General features: G+C 34.4%; 2 protein-coding genes across 6 annotated transcripts in view; both read left to right on the plus strand.

Annotated features, from left to right (window-relative positions):
- The window catches only part of wdr11 (WD repeat domain 11), a 170,055-nt gene extending 167,052 nt beyond the window's left edge, over positions 1-3,003 (plus strand). For both annotated transcript variants that reach the window (XM_058795162.1, XM_058795163.1), the window contains one exon: positions 1,510-3,003. In XM_058795162.1, coding sequence (XP_058651145.1) covers positions 1,510-1,712 — 203 coding nt within the window. In that variant the 3' untranslated portion in view covers positions 1,713-3,003. The remainder of the gene's footprint in view (positions 1-1,509) is intronic.
- A 13,542-nt stretch (positions 3,004-16,545) lies between these two features.
- Positions 16,546-22,547, plus strand: part of LOC131551753 (exportin-5) — a 152,718-nt gene continuing 146,716 nt past the window's right edge. For 3 of the 4 annotated variants that reach the window (XM_058794853.1, XM_058794852.1, XM_058794854.1), the window contains exons 1-4: positions 16,547-16,801; positions 17,584-17,705; positions 17,802-17,874; positions 17,985-18,122. In XM_058794853.1, the coding sequence (XP_058650836.1) occupies positions 16,700-16,801; positions 17,584-17,705; positions 17,802-17,874; positions 17,985-18,122 (435 nt within the window). In that variant the 5' untranslated portion in view covers positions 16,547-16,699. Of the gene's footprint in view, positions 16,802-17,583; positions 17,706-17,801; positions 17,875-17,984; positions 18,123-22,547 lie in introns of all 4 variants that reach the window. The other variant, XM_058794855.1, reaches the window with a different exon arrangement.

Genomic DNA, 22,547 nt, shown 5'->3' on the forward strand with positions numbered 1-22,547 from the left:
TTGTAGTTAAAATAATGCATGCCTGAAAGAAAGAAACAGTTGGAGATGCTGTGCCCGTCACTTTTTTCTTTTGCCTAAATTGATTATTCTAAATGCGAAGAAATGGCAAAATCTGGTTAAGATTTAATTTTTTTAACTGTCAAAAGTTACACACTTAATACAGTTGTTTGAATGTCTACAAAAGACCTCTTTCAAATATAAAAGTAGGCTATAACCATTTAAGTAATGTGTATATTTGATATTACAGATACTCTTTTCATATTTTGGTAGCTAAGGCTGAACTGTTTGGTGCTCTTTTCATGCCCAAAAACGTTGACATTATCAAATCATTTTTTATTCATGGAATGCATTAAATACACTATATTGCCAAAAGTATTGGGACACCCCCTTCTAATGAAGAGGTTTGACTAGAAATTTCCATGAATACAAATCTTAATGTTTAAGCATATAATGATATTCTAGGGAATTGTGTGCTTCTAATTTTATAGCAACAGTTTGGACAGGACCCTTTTCTATTCTAACATGACGATGCTTTGTAAAAGGCAAGGTTCAAAAATAAATGATTGATTGAGTCAGTGTTGTTTCTACCCAGGCTGCAAAAAAAACAACAACTGCTGTACAGATGATTTATTAACATAGGTGTTGCACAGGCATTTGAATATTAATAATAATCTCAACTTTCACTTTCTATTACTGTGGATGCGCAGCTAAGGGAAAGAACAGGAATGGTGAAAAAAGGGTGGGAGGGGGCCGTTGGAGGTAAATGGAGGTAGGCCTTTTGAAGTCATAATCCATCCCTGACTAGGGCCATATTAGTTACTGTTGTATTCACTTTGTGTTTTTTGCATTACTATCCACTTGAGTTATAGGGACTCACAGTGGATGCAGCGTGTATATGAGGATGTTAACTGTGACAGGCTAATTTATGGTGACAGAATGCATGCTTGCCTACTCTTCTGCTACACATAAAAGTATTTACTTTTTCTTCACAAAAAGAGTACCTACAAGGGTATAATATAAGTCGCAGAATTAGGACACAGCAATGCTCTTTAGAATGATAATTCTCTTCCTTTTAATACCAGCTGAATTCACACAGTTTTGATATAAACTCAAATCTAATGGGTATTTTAAAAAATGTCAAGCCCTTCGATAAGTCCCACTCAAGCTACGTGTTTCAATACAAAATACATCAATACAAGAAAATAAAAGTCAAATCATTTCCTGGGGTCTTTAAGAGTCACTTTGACACTTTAATGTTTGAAGAAATTAATTTCACAGGGTCTGAACAATGGCCTAAAGAAATATTTGGACACTTCTACATTTAAAATGGTCCTTTGCAGTTCAAAAAACTGGCTTACAAGACACCATTTACTTACGTGTACTGTTGTCCACTTAAGTTTACTAATACTTTTAGGGGTCACATTGGATATATGTAAGTAGTTACTTGGTCTTTTTTTTTGTCTTTTACATTACTTTCATATTCCCAGTGTTCCTTAACAGCAGCTCCACATAAGCTTATAGGTGCAGCCTTTGTGGAATACGCTAAGCTGCTTCGCTCCATCGGGCTGAAACAGGGTGCTGTGCTATGGGCGTCTCGTGCTGGAGAGGCGGGAAAGGAGCTGCTAAATGAGCTGTCCCAAACAGAGAGTATGGGGCTAGAGCCCAGCCCCAGTGAGGAGGAAGTGGACAAATCTCTTGGCAATATAGAATGACTTGCCCCAAGTACACCAGTGGGGGAAAGAGAGGATATGTAAAGAAAAACTTAAATAAAGATGCAGCATAATATCTTTAAAAAATATCTATTATTGCACCCACACGCTTAAAAAATAAAGGTGCTTCACGATGCCATAGAAGAACCTTTTTTGTCTAAATGGTTCCATAAAGAACCTTTAATATCTGAAGAAACTTTCTGTTTCGCAAAAGGTTCTTTGTGACAAAAGAAGGTTCTTCAGATTATAAAAAGGTAAGAAAGAGATGGTTCTTTAAAGAACCTTTGACTGAATGGTTCTTTGTGGAACCAAAAATGGTTCTTCAATAGCACTGCTGTTAAGAACCTTTTAAGCACCTTTATTTTTAAGAGTGCATAAGCATGCAGGTAGTCGACAAACACATCTTTTCATTCAAATTATTTGTCTGGATTCTTAGTTATTTTTTACAATTATCTGCTGGTTGTGAGCTGTGTTGTACCCCAAGACATTCCCTTAGCACCTGTTATCATGCTGTAATGTATTCCAAACCTGTTCTTGCACTTGTTTTATCAACTAAATATTGTCATAGTGAATTAAAACGATCTCAAATAATAATGTTAAAAATTCATTAAAAATACATTTTGAGAATCTTTAAAATGAGTTTATATGTGTTGGACATGAAATATGCCTAAAATTTCAAATGAATGGTGTGTTAAAGGATTCATTTCATGAAACACCCAGTTTCACCCCAAATTATATATATATGTCTATATATATATATATATAATTTTTTTTTTTTTTTTATATATAATTTTTTTTTTTGGATGTTGTGGTGAATTATGACCCAGACATATTTTTAAAGGTTTCAAGAGTATCACTGTAAGTTCTCTAAATGGCTCTAAATGGTTAAAATTTGAATGCAAAAACATAAGGTGGGTGCAGCTGTTTATGTTGTGTATGACTTTCATTGGTTAATTTTGGCTTGTTGGCTATATTTAACAAGTCATAAAATGTAATAAAGATATTGTCCTGTTGAAATAAGATGTCACCACATCCTTGATATTTGTGGCACCAACTTTGTGTCTGTGATTTACAAATGAGTTGTTGTTTTGTTTTGTTTTTAATGATTAATTCATTTGTTGATTTATGATTGTTGGAATGACCTGCCTTGTATGATCGTGAGTAATGATTTGTCATGACTTCATAATTTAAGTGTTGTTCCTATTTAAACATTTGTCATGAATGTTCCAGGTGTTTCAGCTTACTGTATGGATATATGTATATAGGTAAAGCAATAAATATAGCTTGTACCATCCATTTTGCTTTTCTTTATTACAATTTCAAAACTTTTTTTTTAATGTAATTCAGTTTTTCAACAAACATATTCCCATAATTCCCATAATGTGGATGGAGTAATAGGATTATGAAAAAAATCATGCCTGCCTGATTTATTACTTGAAATGTCAGTAAGTCTGGGATGAATGTAAATAAAACATTACTTTTGAGTATAAACACCTGTAACCAAAATGGCCACACTCTCACTAAACCAGGGCAGTTTCTCAATTCCAAGAACGCATATTGAGAAACGGCCCAGGTCATTCCTGCTGTGCTACTATAAAGAAGAAACCATTGGGAATATCTAAAAGTCGTCTATAAATATAGGTCAACATTAGATTTATTCGGTTTCATACAATATCTACTGACTAATGCATAGCATATTTTTGTATTTTTAGCAGTATTGTTACAATTTTTGTTTTGTAAATAAATTCATATGTAAGGCCCAATTTATATATATAATTTATATGACAAAATATGATATCACAGAGTGCTGCATCATGCATTCCTTTAGCATTTCAATTACATGTAGCTGCCCCATGGGCATTTCATTGCATGAAAGCTGAACTGGATCACAAGCTTTCTCTGCTAGGTTTTCTGATGAGTGACACTCATTAATCATTTCTGTTGTCTTCCAGGGGCATCAGAGAGTGATTATGGAGGACATTGCCTTTTACAGAAAAGGCTAAGATTTACTGGTAGAGACCTAAGTACCCCTGTTTCAGCACAGAAAACCGCAGCCAAATGTTTGTATGTCATATCAAACTATTTAAATTCACACTACTACTTTACTTACACACTACCTAAATCACTCACTAAAAAGTAATTTCAACCTTTTATATATATATATATATATATATATATATATATATATATATATATAATATTTTATTTATTTTTAAATCAATTCTGAGAATTGACACAAAATTAACCTTACAGTATTAATGCACTAGAGCATGTAGCAAGTTAAAAGGACTTTGTTTTCCAAGCGGTGACCACAGAATCACTACTCGGGATTTGTGCACAAAAGTTTTATTAAACTAAAATACGAACACACATTAACTAGTTTAAACAAATACATATATACAATCAAGCCTACATGGGTAAACTGGAAAGAGAAAGTAAAAGTGAAATTGTGAAATTTGTTCCGTTTATGTATCAGGTTTTTGTTTTTTGTTCATGTAAATATTTACACACATATTGGTGATAATTAAAGGAGCTACAGTAAGTGATAAAATACATTCTATATATTTGTTGCCTGTTTTCACATTATTATGGACAATCTGATTCCTTATAATTTTAAATATATATAAAACCAATTTTTTTAGTTAAATCAGACATGATATCATGTAGTTCAGTTTATGTTTTACTATTTTAACACAACAAATTTATATATATATATATATATATATATATATATATACAGTATCTCACAGAAGTGAGTACACCCCTCACATTTTTGTAAATATTTTATTATATCTTTTCATGTGACAACACTGAAGAAATGACACTTTGCTACAATGTAAAGTAGTGAGTGTACATCTTGTATAACAGTGTAAATTTGCTGTCCCCTCAAAATAACTCAACACACAGCCATTAATGTCTAAACCGCTGGCCACAAAAGTGAGTACACCCCTAAGTGAAAATGTACAAATTGGGCCCAAATAGCCATTTTCTCTCCCCGGTGTCATGTGACTCGTTAGTGTTACAAGGTCTCAGGTGTGAATGGGGAGCAGGTGTGTTAATTTGGTGTTATCGCTCTCACTCTCTCATACTGGTCACTGGAAGTTCAACATGGCACCTCATGGCAAAGAACTCTCTGAGGATCTGAAAAAAAGAATTGTTGCTCTACATAAAGATGGCGTAGGCTATAAGAAGATTGCCAAGACCCTGAAACTGAGCTGCAGCACAGTGGCCAAGACCATACAGCGGTTTAACAGGACAGGTTCCACTCAGAACAGGCCTCGCCATGGTCGACCAAAGAAGTTGAGTGCACGTGCTCAGCGTCATATCCAGAGGTTGTGTTTGAGAAATAGACGTATGAGTGCTGCCAGCATTGCTGCAGAGGTTGAAGGGGTGGGGTGTCAGCCTGTCAGTGCTCAGACCATACGCCGCACACTGCATCAAATTGGTCTGCATGACTGTCGTCCCAGAAGGAAGCCTCTTCTAAAGATGATGCACAAGAAAGCCCGCAAACAGTCTGCTGAAGACAAGCAAACTAAGGACATGGATTATTGGAACCAGGTGAGGAGTACAAAGACAAGAGTGTCTTGTCTACAGTCAAGCATGGTGGTGGGAGTGTCATGGTCTGGGGCTGCATGAGTGCTGCCAGCACTGGGGAGCTACAGTTCATTGAGGGAACCATGAATGCCAACATGTACTGTGACATACTGAAGCAGAGCATGATCCCCTCCCTTCGTAGACTGGGCCGCAGGGCAGTATTCCAACATGATAACGACCCCAAACACACCTTCAAGACGACCACTGCCTTGCTAAAGAAGCTGATGGTAAAGGTGATGGACTGGCCAAGCATGTCTCCAGACCTAAACCCTATTGAGCATCTGTGGGGCATCCTCAAACGGAAGGTGGAGGAGCGCAAGGTCTCTAACGTCCACCAGCTCCGTGATGTCATCATGGAGGAGTGGAAGAGGAATCCAGTGGCAACCTGTGAAGCTCTGGTGAACTCCATGCCCAAAAGGGTTAAGGCAGTGCTGGAAAATAATGGTGGCCACACAAAATATTGAAACTTTGGGCCCAATTTGGACATTTTCACTTAGGGGTGTACTCACTTTTGTGTCCAGCGGTTTAGACATTAATGGCTGTGTGTTGAGTTATTTTGAGAGGACAGCAAATTTACACTGTTATAAGCTGTACACTCACTACTTTACATTGTAGCAAAGTGTCATTTTTTCAGTGTTGTCACATGAAAAGATATAATAAAATATTCACAAAAATGTGAGGGGTGTCCTCACTTCTGTGAGACACTGTATATAATGTTTAATAATTGTATTTTCATATTTTATTAATGATCAGTTATAAATCTTATTATTTAGACACATGATAATAATTGCTCAGTGTGTTAATAAATTTTTTATTAACACATATTCCTGCTGTAATTCATGATTAAGTTAGGTAGTTATAAAACATTTAGTAGTTGCCAGCCATCTATTTTTGTAAGCTCATCTAAAGTGAGGACTATTTATACCTTATAAAGCATTTACAAAGCATATTTAAAGGCTCGTTATCTCCCAAACAGAAAAGTTAAACACAAACAACACAGAAATATTTTTTCAAGATGCAAAAAAATGAAACTACAACTGTATACACTTCATAAAAAATGGAAAATAAACCTCTGCAATTTCATTGGGAAAAAAAAGAAAAGAAGAGAGAGAGAGAGAGAGGGCAGAAGAGCTCCAGCAAAGAAAAGAGGCAGCAGAGAGATCTTAGTGTTTTGAAAAAAAAAAAATTGATTGATGAGAGTGTCATAAGAATTCCACTCCCACCCATAACTGGACACCTGGACACCTGTTTGTACATCCCCCACCCCTCTAAGTGAGCATCTGTTTTATCCACCCCAGTGATCGAAAGGTATTTATGACTGAATGTGTTTTTTTATGTGGGACCGTTGAAACTGTTATGTGCTTTAAACTTCAAATTGTGAAACGGTGTTAAACGGGATAAAGGGACGTTTTTATTAAAGTGTTTCACACACACATATCAAGAAAAAACATCAAACATTCACGTAAAATGAGCAATGACTGTTTTTCCTGTAAAACAAGTCAAGACGAGCTAGTGTTGTTAAAACAATTTTAGGAAAAGGCAGAGTTTGACAAAGTTAAATAAAAAGAAGTAGAGGTGAGCGCATTCGCTCATCTAAAACAAAAAGGCATCAGGCACGTTCGTTAAAACAACAGCATGTGATACTTGTCAAAATCTTGTAGTCTAACATTACAATTTAAAAAAAGGTAGGTTAGAGTTTGTTACAAGTTAAGTAAAATAGAGCTGACCAACTTACCGTGATCTGAAATAAATAAATCAGAGGCGATCGTTAAAACAACGGCATAGGATACTTGTCAAAATCTATGTTGTAGTCTATCATTACAATTTAGGAAAGTTAGCTAGCGTTTGTCACAAGTTAGAAAAGTTAAACAAAATAAAAAGAACCGAGCATCTCGCGCTGATACATCCTCACACGCTGCTGTCAAAACTCAGAATGGTGACATCTGGTCCCAGTCAAACCACACCTACTGCCAGCCCCTAACACCATAAGGAGAGACCGACGCAAAGATTTAAATGTTAAAAGAATTAAACAAAGTAATGTTTTAACGGTAACACTTTAAAATATGGTCTCATTTGTTAACATTAGTAAATGCATTAACTAACATGAACTAACAATGAACAATATAATTTCACAGCATTTATTAATGTTTGTTGATGTTAGTTAATCAAAATGTTCGTTAATTCACAATGCATTAAATAATGTTAACAGATTATTACATTAACTTTACATTTTTAATAATGTTTATAAGTTTTGAATATTAACTAACATTAATAAATGCTATAAAATTGCCCATGTTAATTAAGTGATGACTTCATAATCCTCTCTATGAAGAAGCGATCGCGGAGTAAAAGTTGACAGGGCTCGTTTCCCAAAGTAACTATGGTCGCAAGTAATGTCGTAATAGTTCAATGTAATTTAACAACCACAGTTTGCTAACAGCGCTTTTGGGAAACATACCCCAGCCAGATCTATCCAGTTTAATGTGAACCATTCACACTGGTTTCGTTAAACAAAAGATATGATTAATTTAAAATATTGACTCAAAAGAATCATCTGTGCACGATTCAAATCATGAACTCGCATTACCGAATACATTACATTTCGAATGAATAAAGACACACAAAGCTATTGTTTGACTTTTATCAACTTTTATTTCATGCATGATTCGTATGGATCTGTTAACTGAATGCAAAGTGTGAAATCTAGGAGAATTCTGTGTCATTTTTCAATTAAATTCTTAAACGTAATATTAAACGTAATGATTCAACACTCAAAATATGAGAAAACAGAAAAACAACTTCCCTCAAGATGCTTTTTCAAATTAGACGTTGTATCCTCCGATGCTGATAGAAGTTTTGTTGCAGGTAGGCATTGCACTGCACTGAGATGTTACGTTCAGGGCAGTTCTAGACCACAGTAACTGGGGGGACCAGACATTTTAAAATTCATCCTAACCTAGTTTAAGTATTATTCATTCAGTCATTTTTCACCATGTCATGTATCATTGCAATCTCTAGAAGTAATCTATAACCATTTCAGCTAAAATGAATATTTCATCATGTTTCATTTATTTGACAAATAATTTTGTATGTATTTATGTATTGTTCTGTGTGTATGTTTCACAGTCTTCATAGTTTGGATTAACCCTTTCATTGCTGTATCCCTCAAATCCAAACTGCCAGGGGACATTTACTGTTTTCCTGATGCCACCGGGGTGGCGTTTGCACTGACAGCTTTGGCCCACCATCGCTGCTTGCAGCTATATTTTAGGAATTACTTTTGTTGCAAACAACCTATGACAATTAATTTTCAGTCTAATTTAGGTTTAATTCATGAAGAAAAATCTCTGTATTCATCAGAGGATCGTTTGACTGCTTCTAATCCTTGCTTTAGAGGATCATGGTTTTAGGTTTGAAAGATATAAAAAACTACAAATCTTAACTTATTTGTTAAAACAGTTATATCGTTGTTTAATCATGCTGCTTTTCATCATCTTGTAGAGATACCCTGTGTGATTCTAACAGTTTTTACTTGTAAAAGGTTTGTATGAGACATAAACAACCCCTACATTTAAACATTTAGACTTTTATGTGCATGTTTGTGTTGAGTGTTTGTGTTTATGTTTGAGTATTTTCTTCCACAGAACTGCTCTGTTTCCCACATTCTTCAGAATATCTTCCTTTGTGTTCAGCAGAACAAAGACATTCATACAGGTCTGGAACTACTTGAGGGTGAATAAATGATGACAGAATTTTCATTTTTGGGTGAACTATCCCTTTAGGATCGATAAAAATCAAAGAACGATTAAAGGAAATACTAAATTAAGTGTGAATAACTAAACTAAACTAAAATAAATGTTTTGTTCTGTCAGTCCTCTGTCGTGTGTGCCATGTATTCGCGCCTCTTGTGTCCATCTTTGGTCATGTTCCTGTCCTTGTTAAGTCTTGTCCAGCTGTGTTTTAGTCTAATTATCAGTGATTGTCATGTAAATGAACAATATTCAGATAATGCAAAACATTATTTGGCTGACAAATAAATGGGGATATTTCATGGAACTCAGAGAAAGATTAAACATTGTTCATTCACATATATTCACAGATATCCATCATAGTAACAATACAAAGTGGATTGAAAATCACTCAATGTATGCTTTAAGGCAATGATTACAATACATAATATTTGTCAGGTTGGTATGTTCATCTAGAGTTGTCATCATCTGAAGTCACCACAGGTGAGGCTGGATCCAAACTGTAGTAACATTGGGATGGGAAACCTGAGAGATAGAAACAGGAAAACAAAAGGAGAAGGATTAGCAGAGATGCAGTTCATATTATTTCAGGCAAAAGTTGATTGTGCATTTATTACTAGAGTACAAGGTTATGAGATGTGTTATGTGAATGCTTGAGTAAAAAGATGTATTTTTAATCTAGATTTAAACAGAGAGAGTGTGTCTGAGCCCCAAACATTATCAGGAAGGCTATTCGAGAGTTTAAGAGAAAAATGCGAAAAAGCTCTGCCTCCTTTACTGGACTTTGATATTCTGGGTACTATCAATAGTCCAGAGTTTTGTGACATTATTTAGCTTACTTTGCTAAAATTTGGTTAAATCGCAATCCGATATTATTCTATATCCCTTAGTAAGCATAATTTGTCCTCAGTATTCAGGGAACAGACAGTCTTCATATGGCAGTTTTATTGAAGTGGGAGGAACATCATAATTGTAATTTACACAACTGTTCAAAGGTCTGAGGTCAGTAGGATTTTTTGCATCTTTGAAAGAAGTCTCTTATACTTCATTTATTGTAAAAAAAAACAAAAAAAAAAAACAGTGAAACTATAACATTGTGAAATGATATTTCAGTTCAAGATAACTATTTTTTATTTGAGTATGTTAAAATTGTAATTTATTGCTGTGATCAAAGCTGAATTTTCAACATCATTACTCCAGTCTTCAGTGTCACATGATACTTCAAAAATAAATCTGATATGCTGCTCAAGAAACATTTCTGATTTTTATAAAAATTAAAAATATAAAAATATAAAAAACAGATGTGCTGATAAACATTTTAGTCTAAACTATTTTTTTTTTCAGGATTCATTGTTAAATAGACTCCAGACCTTTAAATGGTAGTGTACAATACTGTTCAAAAGTTTGCAGTCAGTGAGGTTTTTTAAGAAATTCATATTTTTATTCAGCAAGATGCATTAAATTGATGAGAAGTGAGAGTAAATATTTTTGTTTCAAATAAACACTGTTCATTTTAAACTTTGTTCATCTAGGAATCCTGAAGAAAAAAACACACACACAAAACAAAATACGAATCAGGAATATTTCCTGAGCAACAAATCAGCATATTGTTACATTACTCAGAAGCACGGAACGAGGAGACGCTGAAATCAGCTTCAAATATAATAGTCTTTAATGACTCAAAAGGCAAGGAACATATGTAAGACACACAAGGATGACATTCAATCCCGGACGTAGGACAAGGGAAGACAAAGGGCTTAAATAATCAGTAAGTATGACATTAAAAGAATACTTGCCCATTTTGATTGATTGTGAAAAAAATTTAATAGGTTGACAATGATGTTGCGGATTAGAATTGGCAAAAAATAACTTTATTGCATATATAATTAGAAAGTTATTGAACGCGGAAATGTGTGAATGTTGTGAATGTGCGAATATAAAACCAACTTTACCCAGGTGAATATTTCCTGAGCAGCAAATCAGCATATTAGAATGATTTCTGAATAATCATGTAAAACTGAAGAGTAATAATGCTGAAAATTCAGCTTTGATCACACTTATTTATTTATTTATTTAATGGGTCACACTATGTGCAGTGTGAGGACCAAAACAAATCTCCAGGTTCTCTTTTGAGAACCAGGTTGAAAAACTAATGTGCACCTCTGTCTATAACACATGCACAAAGGAGCCACATGTTCGACATTTTCATTGAACACAAAGAAATTAAGTTTATTGTACTTAATTGCAATGCTTTAAGTAACAGAAAGTAATAAAAACTCGATCAAATTGAGTAATGTCAACAGAGCAGAAACAAATAAGATGAATGTAATTTTACTAAGTTAACAGTGCATAATCTTTTACAGTGTACTGACCTTAATAAGATATTTCACATAAAAGATGTTTACATATAGTCCACAAGAGAAAATAATAGTTGAATTTATAAAAATGACCCCGTTCTTAATACTGTGTTGTTACCTGAATGATTCACAGCTGTGTTTTTTTGTGTAGTGATAGTTGTTCATGAGTCCCTTGTTTGTCCTGAACAGTTAAACTGCCTGCTGTTCTACAGAAATATCCTTCAGGTTCCACAAATTCTTTGGTTTTCCAGCATTTTTGTATATTTGAACCCTTTCCAACAATGACTGTATGATTTTGAGATCCATCTTTTCACACTGAAGACAACTGAGGGACTCATATGCAGCTATTACAGAAGGTTCAAACGCTCACTGATGCTCCAGAAGGAAAAACCATGCATTAAGGGTGAAAACTTTTTGAATTTGAACATCAGGGTAAATTTAACTTATTTTGTCTTCTGGGAAGCGTTAGTATCTCCTGTAGCTTCTGAAGGGCAGTACTAAATGAAAAAAATATGATATTTAGGCAAAATATGTACACAAAATGTTTACATCTCCATTCTGTTCAAAAGTTTTCACCCCCATCATTACTCCAGTCTTCAGTGTCACATGATCCTTCATGTACACATTTTCAGCTGGGACACTACTTAGCAGGACCAAACTAACTTTCTTATTTGTTACAGAGCATGCTCATGGGGTATACTTTTGGCCCAGATACTGTGCCCCAGTGTGCCCACATATGCCCATATTTGACCAGTGTGCACACAGTGAGCCTCATTTATGAAACGAACATACACCAGAAAATCTGGCATACGGTTATTTCTACACAAAACATTCACACTTTGTAACATTAATTCAATGTAGTTAGCATTGGCGCATCAACTTTGACTTAACATTGTTTCAATTTCTAGGAAATTGCAGTAGCACACTGTAAAAAAAATTTACTGTAGAATTTACAGGATGTTACTGGCAAAAAAGTTGCCAATAAAATCTTGTAAAAATGATGTTAATTGCTGTATGTGAAATACAGTAATTTGTAGTATTTTTACAGTAACATTGAATTAAACTTGTAGTTTATTTTACAGCAATATTTTGTAATCTCACGAAAGTACAGTATTTACCTGGCAACAAAAATTGTCAATAAAATGGTGTAAATATATTTTACAGCAATATTTTGTAATCTCACTAAAGTACAGTATTTACCTGCCAATAAAATCCTGTAAATACCCCTAAATCCAAGATGATGTTGTAATAATTTAACAATGAAAATGCTGCAAAGAATAATTTTAACAGTAAACTGTAAAATACTGATTTAAATGCATTATTGTGAGAACTATCTCAATACATTTACAAATGAATAAAAACCAAGTCAAAGATGTTGCAAATAAATATTTATTAAAACTGGCAGAAAGACATTGCAAGGCTTTTACTGGTAAAAATAAAAATGTCAGTCTTTCAACAGTTAAAATCTTATCATAAAAATAACATAGCATCACAAAATATATCACAAAAAATAAGCCATATTCTGAGTAGAACATTAACTTTCTATAAAAAATTAAGGTCAATCAACAGAATTTGTATAATTTTGTTTAAAAAATGATTAAAATAAAATGCTGGAATCAACATTATATCACAAATTCTGTTGTTTGAGCTTATATTAAATTTAGAATATATTAGAACAATTTAATAAATACATACTGAAAGTCCATCAACTTTCTGAGATGAGCACACACATGAGGGTTGTCCTCTTCTCTGAGACCTTTCCACTTGTTTTGCCTCTATGTATCCGTCTTGTATCCAGTGAGTGTTGTGATTCCAACAAAACGTCTGCACATAAAAACAAGCAGAAGCTTTAGAATAAAGTTCAGTATTGAATGAAACTAGAATAAATAAAAGAAATGTAAAAATGCCACTTATACAATACATTCAGCATTTACCAGTGCTTAAACTAAATAAGTAACCTTTTTCACAAATGAAATTACTCAAGTAAAACATGTTACGTTTTAAATAATTCAAGTGTGCAAAAGATGCCTGCTCCCAGACTGGACGCCAGACTGAAGTTGTAAAAAGACTGCAAATCCAGCCACAAAGTTGAGGTATGAATTCACAACCATGTGACCCTCGAATAGGCCTAGTCAAAAGCCACTGGGTGCACCTGAAATGAATAAATAGAAGCAATAATGTAACCTACAATACAGTATTTCAATCTAAAATGTAATCTAAAATACAAGTTTATCAAATGATTTACAACAGAATTAATACATTACCTAATATAATCAGCTTCAGAGAGTCTTGAAACATCAAACATTTCTCCACATCAGCTGCTATTCTTTGCACCTACAAGAAATAATGAAAATTATCTTGTGATTTTTTTAAATGCATTTACACAAAATGAGACCAAAATGAACACCCAAAAAGGCATATATTTTAAAATAAACAAACTCTTACATTTGATTAATAAATTCAATTATAATAATACATTGTGGAACTGTACCACCAATCAAATTAAATAATTTATAATGCAAAATTACAACTGTGTTATGACATTAATGTTTTACATTAATTTTTGAAATTACAAATAAGAAATGTAAAAATGCAATGATACTTTTTAAACGTGACACTAAACAGCCATTAGGTGGCAGCAAATAACTTAATGAGTGAGTCAATTGAGTCATTCATCCAACCGATCAGTTCAGAATGCTGAATCATTCAGTAAAAACACCGCTGAGTTTTGTTTGATATTTATTTTCGTAGGTGAAATAGAACAACAGTCAATATTCTGTCTAAAAAGTAAGTAACTTAATGTTAACTAATTGTTTATTGAACTATGTAACATTTGCAATCGTGATAATCATCAACAGATCACTTGTTATGCTACTTAACAATATCATATGTTATAAATAAACTCAACAGTTTGAACATTTACCTCATGTTTCTTCCGTGAGTTTATGTGTGCTGTTAAGGTTATTTGTTTTGATGTTGAATGTAATAAAATCAGAATCAGACTTAAGTGAATTTACCAGGAATTATGAATAAAGCCTCTAATCTTCAATCGTTCTGGCACTGCTCCAGTCGGCTGGATTTCAGATGTGCGCGCAATCCCATAATGGCACACAGTAAAGTAGTGTAAAAAGCAGGAGCTACAGTGACAACACCTGCATCTTCTAAATTAATTACAGTTGACATGGAAATATACGGTTAACAACTGTAAAACCTCATTTGACCCATAATGCATTGCAAATTACAGCTACATCTTGTAAAATGTTTAAACAGTAAAATTCTGTACAATTTTGCTGTAGAAACTACAGCAATTTTTTACAGTGCACGAGCAGATAGCACAACAGATCAAAATCTCAAAAAGATACTGTTTTGATTAATAACTAGTGCCCAATCACATTACTAAGTAATGACTATAAAATTTGGAATCTGTCCTGGCAAAACGACTTAAATCTGGCTTTGGTGGTTTAATTGATGAGTGCCAATCAGGGTTTATGAAGGATAAAGACGTAATTAAAAAGTAGTTTTTTGGCTAGCAGGAGATGTTTCTCCCTGGTCGACTTTTATTATCAAAAGCAGAAGGTATGAGTTTCTTGTATTGCCATAAGTCATCATTTCTTACAAGATAAATTATTAGGCTATATAATTTCATGTGGAAAAATAAACCACACAAAATTAAAAAAGAGGTTCTAAGAAATAAGATAAATGACGAGGGTCTTGGTTTTGTTGACTTTACCTTATTTAACTAAGTGTTAAAATTAAATTGGTTAAAAAAATCCTTAAAAAAACAAAAAACAGATGGACTAACATATTTCCTAATGTTGTTTTTAAGAAGATTGGAGGTAGTGATTTCTTACAGTGCCTTCTTAATTGCTAAAATACCCATTAAATTATAAAAATTTCACCATCAGGTTTTATTAGTCTAACGGCTGGTATAACAAGCGCTTTGGAAGAGAATTTGGTTTAGAGCTACAAACATGTAAGCCCGACAGTTAAGTAGAGATGCCCTGAGAGGACTTCTAAATTGAGTCTAATGTGATGAACAAATATTAATTAATGTTGTGTTATATTTAATTAAAAAAAATTTTTTGGGTAGTATCAATTTAATTAAATTTATTGTGGAGTGGAACCATGGGCGTCGCTAGGCCATTTTTAGGGGGGCTTTAGCACCCCTAAATTTCTGCTCAGCCCCCCTAAAAATCTTGCGATTATTCCCCTTTAAATTTCAAATGAAAGCGGCAGCAGACTTCAGCTCCTCCCCATCTTTCTGCGCGTTCTTCAATCCACAGACTGCGGTGGCGCAGAGGAGAGGACAAGGTGTGTGTTTATCGATAGATTGTTATAATATCTACATCTATGCAGTTCTTTGTCATAAATACAGTTTACAAAAAGTCATGGGAGAGCAATCGGTTACCAATCTACTGTAAAGTTTTCGCTGCATTCACCACTCATCACACCACAGCTGTTTCCTTCAGCAAAGCCCTTAACACATATGAACGCATACTTTATAAAACGATCACGTTATTGCTATTTTCATTTGAAAATTTAGCTTTCAATATAGAACATAATATAACAGTGCATGTGGCATTAACTACCATACAGTTAAGCATAGAAATGATTAAAGACAGTGACCGACAGCACTCAGACAGTGCACTCATTTTAATCGCATATAAGAGTGATTGACAGAGATTGAAACATTGTGTGTGTGTGTGTTTTGTATTAATTTTTAAAAATATATTTTTTATTGTTTGAATTGAATTTATGTAGAACGGTTCTACAATTTTTGTACAAATGTAAATATTTATTTTTTATTATTATACCCTCATTGGGGGCTGAGCCCCCCTAAAATGAAAATCCTAGAATCGTCCCTGAGTGGAACGTATGACGAGGATCTTTGTGACAGGATGAATGACAGGGTGGTGATGGCACACTATGGCACAGAGCACATTGGTATTATGTCACAAATCTTGCCTACTCTTTGCTACAACGTATGAACTCAAAGGTATATACTTTTAGTCACAAAAATATTACATACTTTGAGGGCATAGTATAGGCGAACTGGGACGCAGTTGGTGTTTAGAAACGGCTATGTTAACGACATTTAGAGAAAAAAAACTACAATCCCCAGAGGTCACGTACTTCCGCCATTTTGATTAAGGCGGTCCACAGACAGCAGGCACCTACCACGTTTTGTTTAATGCTCGCCTATGTATGCTGAGCTAGTAGTGGAGTGTGCAGTACATTTTACAGATCTACTGGTGTTTTACATTCCATCTGCTGGACGTATTTAAAAGCCATGGCCGAACCGATACGTGCGTTGTGCGATGAGCTTATAAAGGCTGTGAATGTGATGATGGAGGCAGAATCAAGCCAAACATACCGCCTGGAGGCCCTAAAGGTGAACTATCGTCTAATTTCAAATACGATTAAAAGACTATATTATGAATGCATTGATTCATAAATCCATATTATGTGAGTCACTTATGAATAACGTTGTTTTGGCAGCTCCTGTTAATCGTGCCTTTCATTCACGTCCCCATAAATTCATACGCGCAAATCGTGATCTTAATAAGTTTTGATGTTCTTGTTTGTTGCCTTATCATACCTTATCAATATCTATCAAGAAGCATGAAGAAGGTAGGAAAAGGCGACATTTCTTTGACTATCTCGCATACATAAACAATGTTGCATGCACATTTACATCCTCGCCTTTACAGATGCAGAGCATTCGGTACAGTATGCACAATGACCATGACACAAACAGTGCTTGTTATCAGACACTGAGGTGAGGTGCGCCACACAAATAGCCTTCACGTGAAGCTCACTGGAGACGAGACTATTTCTACCCCACACTTAGGAAAAAATAAAAAATGCAATAAAACTACAACCGCTAATATGTTCCCATGTTTTTGTAATCTGTAAATAAAATATGCAATGATGTCTCAGATTTATTACAACTGATATTTTGCTGACTTATTTTCGTTTTTTAAAACAATGTGCATATAAAATTGTTGCCCCATAATGTAAACTCAGTTTCATATGACTGTACTAAGACTTTTGTTTTTCTTTGCTGTCCTGATCAGTCACCTGAACTGCACATACTAAACCATGAATTATGTGTAATGATGCATTATAACTATATGCTGTTAAATTCTCTAATAGGTTACCTTGTTGTTGTAGTTTATTGAAGGTTTCAAAGAGAAAAGTCCCTTCTGTGTTGAATGTGGTCTTCAGTTAGCGGAGAAATCACAGACTGCAGTGGTCAGACACTTTGGGCTGCAGATACTGGAGCATGTAGTCAAGTAAGTGTTTTAAACCCTTTAGTTTGTACACCACAATGAATGCTGAGCATTAAGCTAAACACATTTTTTATTTATTTTTATTTTTTTAATGAACAGGTTTAAGTGGAATGATATGGCACCACAAGAAAAGCTCCAGCTGAAAAACTGCACTATGGGCCTGTTATCAGATGTAAGCATTTTGGAAGTATATCTACTAAATCATCTTATTGCATGGTTTATTGAAATCGCTTATTCATATTATGGCTTATGAACAATTATTCATATTAAGTTCTGTTTTAGGGTACACATCCAATTCTGCAAGAGGAATGTCATGTTAAGGACGCCCTCTCACGCATAGTTGTTGAGATGATCAAGAGAGAGTGGCCGCAGCACTGGCCTGACATGCTTAAGGAGATGGAGGCCCTTACTGCTATGGGGGTATCTCAAGATTTTTGGCTAACATAAAGGGTGATGTTGTAGGACTGGGGTGCTAGATCATGCTCTTGAAGATATGCCTTCATGTCAGAGTTTAGTTACAACCCTCCTCTTAAGGGCAGTTGTGGCCTAATGGTTAGCGAGTCGGTCTTGTGACCCGAAGCTTGCGGTTTCGAGTCTCAGGTCCGGCAGGAATTGTCGGTGGGAGGAGTGAATAACCTGTGCTCTCTTCCACCCTCAATACCTCAAAGGGTGAGACCCTTGAGCAAGGCACCGAACCCCCAACTGCTCCCCGGGTATGTGTTCACAGTGTGTGTGCGTGCACTTGGATGGGTTAAATGCAGAGCACAACTTCCGAGTATTGGTAACCATACTTAGCCTCTAGGGGTGTAACGATTCACTCATTTTCTCGATGCATCGATTACAAACCCTGACGATGCATATGCATTGATCTTGGAACATGGATTTTTGAATCGTGAATTGTCGATTTCGGACAGTAATCGATTTAAAACACTAAGAATCGAGTGAATCGCGATTTCTATAGCGATTCAATGCTTTCAAAATATCTACACATTAAATTACTACAAGCACGAATTAATGGAGACCTTGAACAGTGTTCGTGCCTCGCATCTCTCCTTCACGCGCTCCACTATTTACCGCCTGTCACAGGATTGCGCTCGTGCTCCTTTCGTCCCACTGACACACTTTTTGAGCAGCTGATGTGTGATCTCTCCTTAGTACTTGTGGCCAGTAATGCTAAAGTGAAGTAGTTTTAGTTTTCTGTAGTTTTTCAATGGCTCTCAGTCATACCGTAGACATTATTTGAGCAGTCGAAGGCTGCACATTTATTGCATGGATGGAGCAGAAATGTAAGCATCTAAAGCATACGCACATTTCCATTGAACGATAAATGTTTTAACAATGTTTTTGAACCAAATGTATGAAGGAACCTGTTAAAATAACCACAGCATTAACAACCTTGAAATAGGAGCGCAAGGTTTATCTGTTAATCAGATGTATGAAAGTAGCGTTCGTTGCTATAGCAAACAGATATCGGGCGCTTTTTATTTCAGAATCATCATTCGCCGATGGAGAGAAAAAGTTAAATACTATAGCATTTTATTTTATGAAAATGAGATAAAGACGTTTTTGCACTGAAAGATAAGTGATCTCGCGCTCGTAGAACTTAAGGCATGCCAGGAAATGCCTAATATGGACAAAGGCAGCTGCAGCTAAGCTGAATAAAAAGCAGAATGAACTGGTGAAATGTTAAGACAATAAACACAATAAATAATTAAAATTGATGAATGATGCAGTGCTGATTGACATATCATTTATTACAGTACAGAAACTATAAAGTGTATTTTCTATCTTATTCTGTGCAGAAAATTGAAATAATTGTTTGTAAAATAAAACAATTATAAAATTGCCATTAGGAAAAATATATAGATTACAAATGATTGCTTATTGTCCAGCAGTGTATTTGACTTCTTATAGCAAATTCAAAGTAAGAGATAAAAAAATAATTTCTTATAAAAAATAAAATAATACATAAAATTATTGTATTTGGCATTTCTGTAACTTCTGAAATGATGGCTAGTATGGCTAGCACCTGGTGTGACAAAATGTTAGCCTATACATAATACTTTTAAAGCTCTTTTTTTAAAATCTTGGTTTACATAAATTTCTACATATGCCATGTCTTGCCATAGCATCATTAAACTAGCATCTAACAATGGACAAAAGTGTTTTTTTTTCTCTCTCTAACCATAAAGGCTGCTGTGTAATTTGCCCCCTGACTAAGCATTTAAAGAATTTAGTGGAAGCATTTAAATAATCCTGTGAATGCACTTAAAGAATGCAGAATCGGTTATGACTTTATATTTGACGGTTATAAATCAAACATTGCACATTTTTGTTTTGATTGATTCATGATTAAAATGCAGTGGTTGCCTCTAATCTCAAATGGCATGAAAAATAAAGGTGCAGAATGAAGAATATACAAATGTTATTTTACGTGATTTTTCAATTTCTGTACCTGAACATCTACAAACATAACCTAAAGCGTCATTTAATTTCTATCTTTGTGCTATAGGCCTATATTTAATTGTGCTATTACTTGTAATTTGTTCATTTGTTATTTACTGGCTGTTCATTTTAATAATGTTTGAACTTTATTTATAGCTAGTGGTTTTTGATGTGGTATCAAAATTGAAATTGAAAATTGTAAAATTTTAATTGGTATCTAAAATATTGGTGTCATAAGCTTATTTTTTTTGTGGCAGGCCCAGTGAAAATGTTGGCAGGGCCAGTAAAATTTTAACCACTGGCCCAACTGAAAAAAATCCTTAACGTTGAGCCCTGCTAAATAATGTCTACCGTTAGTTATTGGCTAATAAATTGTTAGATTTCACTTGCCACTGTTTGAGCTAGAGTCTAGTTATCTTTGTGTTCCAACTGTCCAGCTTTTATGATCATGACATCAGCTCTTTTTGCATTTTACCATTGGTGTCTGTGATTTTCAGCAAGTGCAGCTCTTTTATGAACACATCTTTTTGTTCTCTGGTTGTTTTTCTCATGGAAACAAGGTGTTCAAGGTGAATATTGAGGTCTTGTCACTTTGCTGCAGTAGTTCTGTATTGTTTAGACACAGTCGTTCTTCGTGTTTGACGGTCACTAACTATTAGGGCTGCATGATAAATTGAAATGACCTAGCAATCGTAACTAGGCAGAAGCTGAAATTGTCATGCGCATCTTGACAGTGAAGCACGGTTTTGTGAGCAGTAGTAAATCTCCATCCGAAGGCCAGAGGGCACTCTCGTGCGGAAACTCCCAAATACGCCCCGCAGAAGAAATCCAGGAAATCCCTATAATGGTAGATTTAACTAGTGCTGTCAAACAGTTAATCGCGTTTAATTGCATCCAAAATAAACGTTTTTGTTTACATTATGTATGTATATGTACTGTGTATATTTGTGTATATATAAATACGCAAACATACAGTATATATTTTGAAAATATTTACATATTTATATATTAATATTCTTATATTTTATATTATTTATAAATATATTTAATATATAAACATAACATTTTTATTAAATATATACATGCATGCGTTTGTATTTATATATACGTAATAAATGTACACAGTATACAGACATATTATGTAAAAACTTTTATTTTGGATGCGATTAATCACGATTAGTTGTTTGACAGCACTAGATTTAACTGCTTTCATTGATTCAACATGACTAATAAACACGGGACTACAACAATATATGATTTATCTGAGTTCTTATTATAATTTTCATTATAGTAAAATATCTAATAATGCAGTGCTAATCAACATAGCCTTTATTACAGCTTAGAATACTATGAAATATGTTGTATGTCTTATTCTGTGTAAGAAGCCACATCATCTCACAGAAGGATTTATTTCAAACACTCGACTGATGTTATGAAGTGAGTTTGGAGTAAAAACATGCTATTAAATGTGGTATTTTCACGTGCTTTCAGATGGAGCAGCATTTAACTACACAGAGCCGTAGTTCACTGAGAAGCTACGCAAACAGCTGTCAATCGCAGAACGATTTCAGAATCGTGTGATTAAATTGTTGCGATTATGAATGCAGTTTTTGTGTTGCTTGTCAGTGAATTACGGCTCTGTGTAGTAAATGATGCTCCATCTGAAAGCAAGTGATGGAGGTTTACTACTAATCACAGAACCGCCTTTACTGATAAGATGCTCATTAATTGTGCTGCTCTAGTCACTCATCAGTTTTCTATCACTTTTCCTGTTTGCTGATGAATTCTTGCCATGCTTTGTGTACACTGTTGCTCTTAAAACATCAAACAATTGGGTTGTTAAGATTACAGGTGTTCCTGCTAAATGGGCTTCCATGATTTGATTTGTATTTTTTATTTATTTTTTTGTTGAAAGTCTGGCAAGTCATACATTTCACAGAGTGCTTGTACTAGACACTGCTGAACACAACTTATCCTACACTGATGTATTCATGGGCTGTCAAATTGATTAATCGCATCCAAAATAAAAGTTTGCAATTACATAATAAATAATCTGTATATACAGGTGCTGGTCATATAATTAGAATATCATCAAAAAGTTGATTTATTTCACTAATTCCATTCAAAAAGTGAAACTTGTATATTATATTCATTCATTACACACAGACTGATATATTTCAAATGTTTATTTCTTTTAATTTTAATGATTAGAGCTTACAGCTCATAAAAGTCAAAGATCAATATCTCAAAATATTAGAATATTACTTAAGACCAATACAGAGTGTTTTGAGAGAGCAGGTGAATCAGTGGCTTCAGTTTAAAATCATCTCCAGTTCGCCTGGCTAAAAACAGGCTTTGGCTCCTGAACACAAAACTTTCTGGTGAAGCATGTGTTCTCAT

The sequence above is a fragment of the Onychostoma macrolepis genome, chromosome 13 (assembly GCF_012432095.1).
Source record: "Onychostoma macrolepis isolate SWU-2019 chromosome 13, ASM1243209v1, whole genome shotgun sequence".
Lineage (NCBI taxonomy): Eukaryota > Metazoa > Chordata > Actinopteri > Cypriniformes > Cyprinidae > Onychostoma > Onychostoma macrolepis.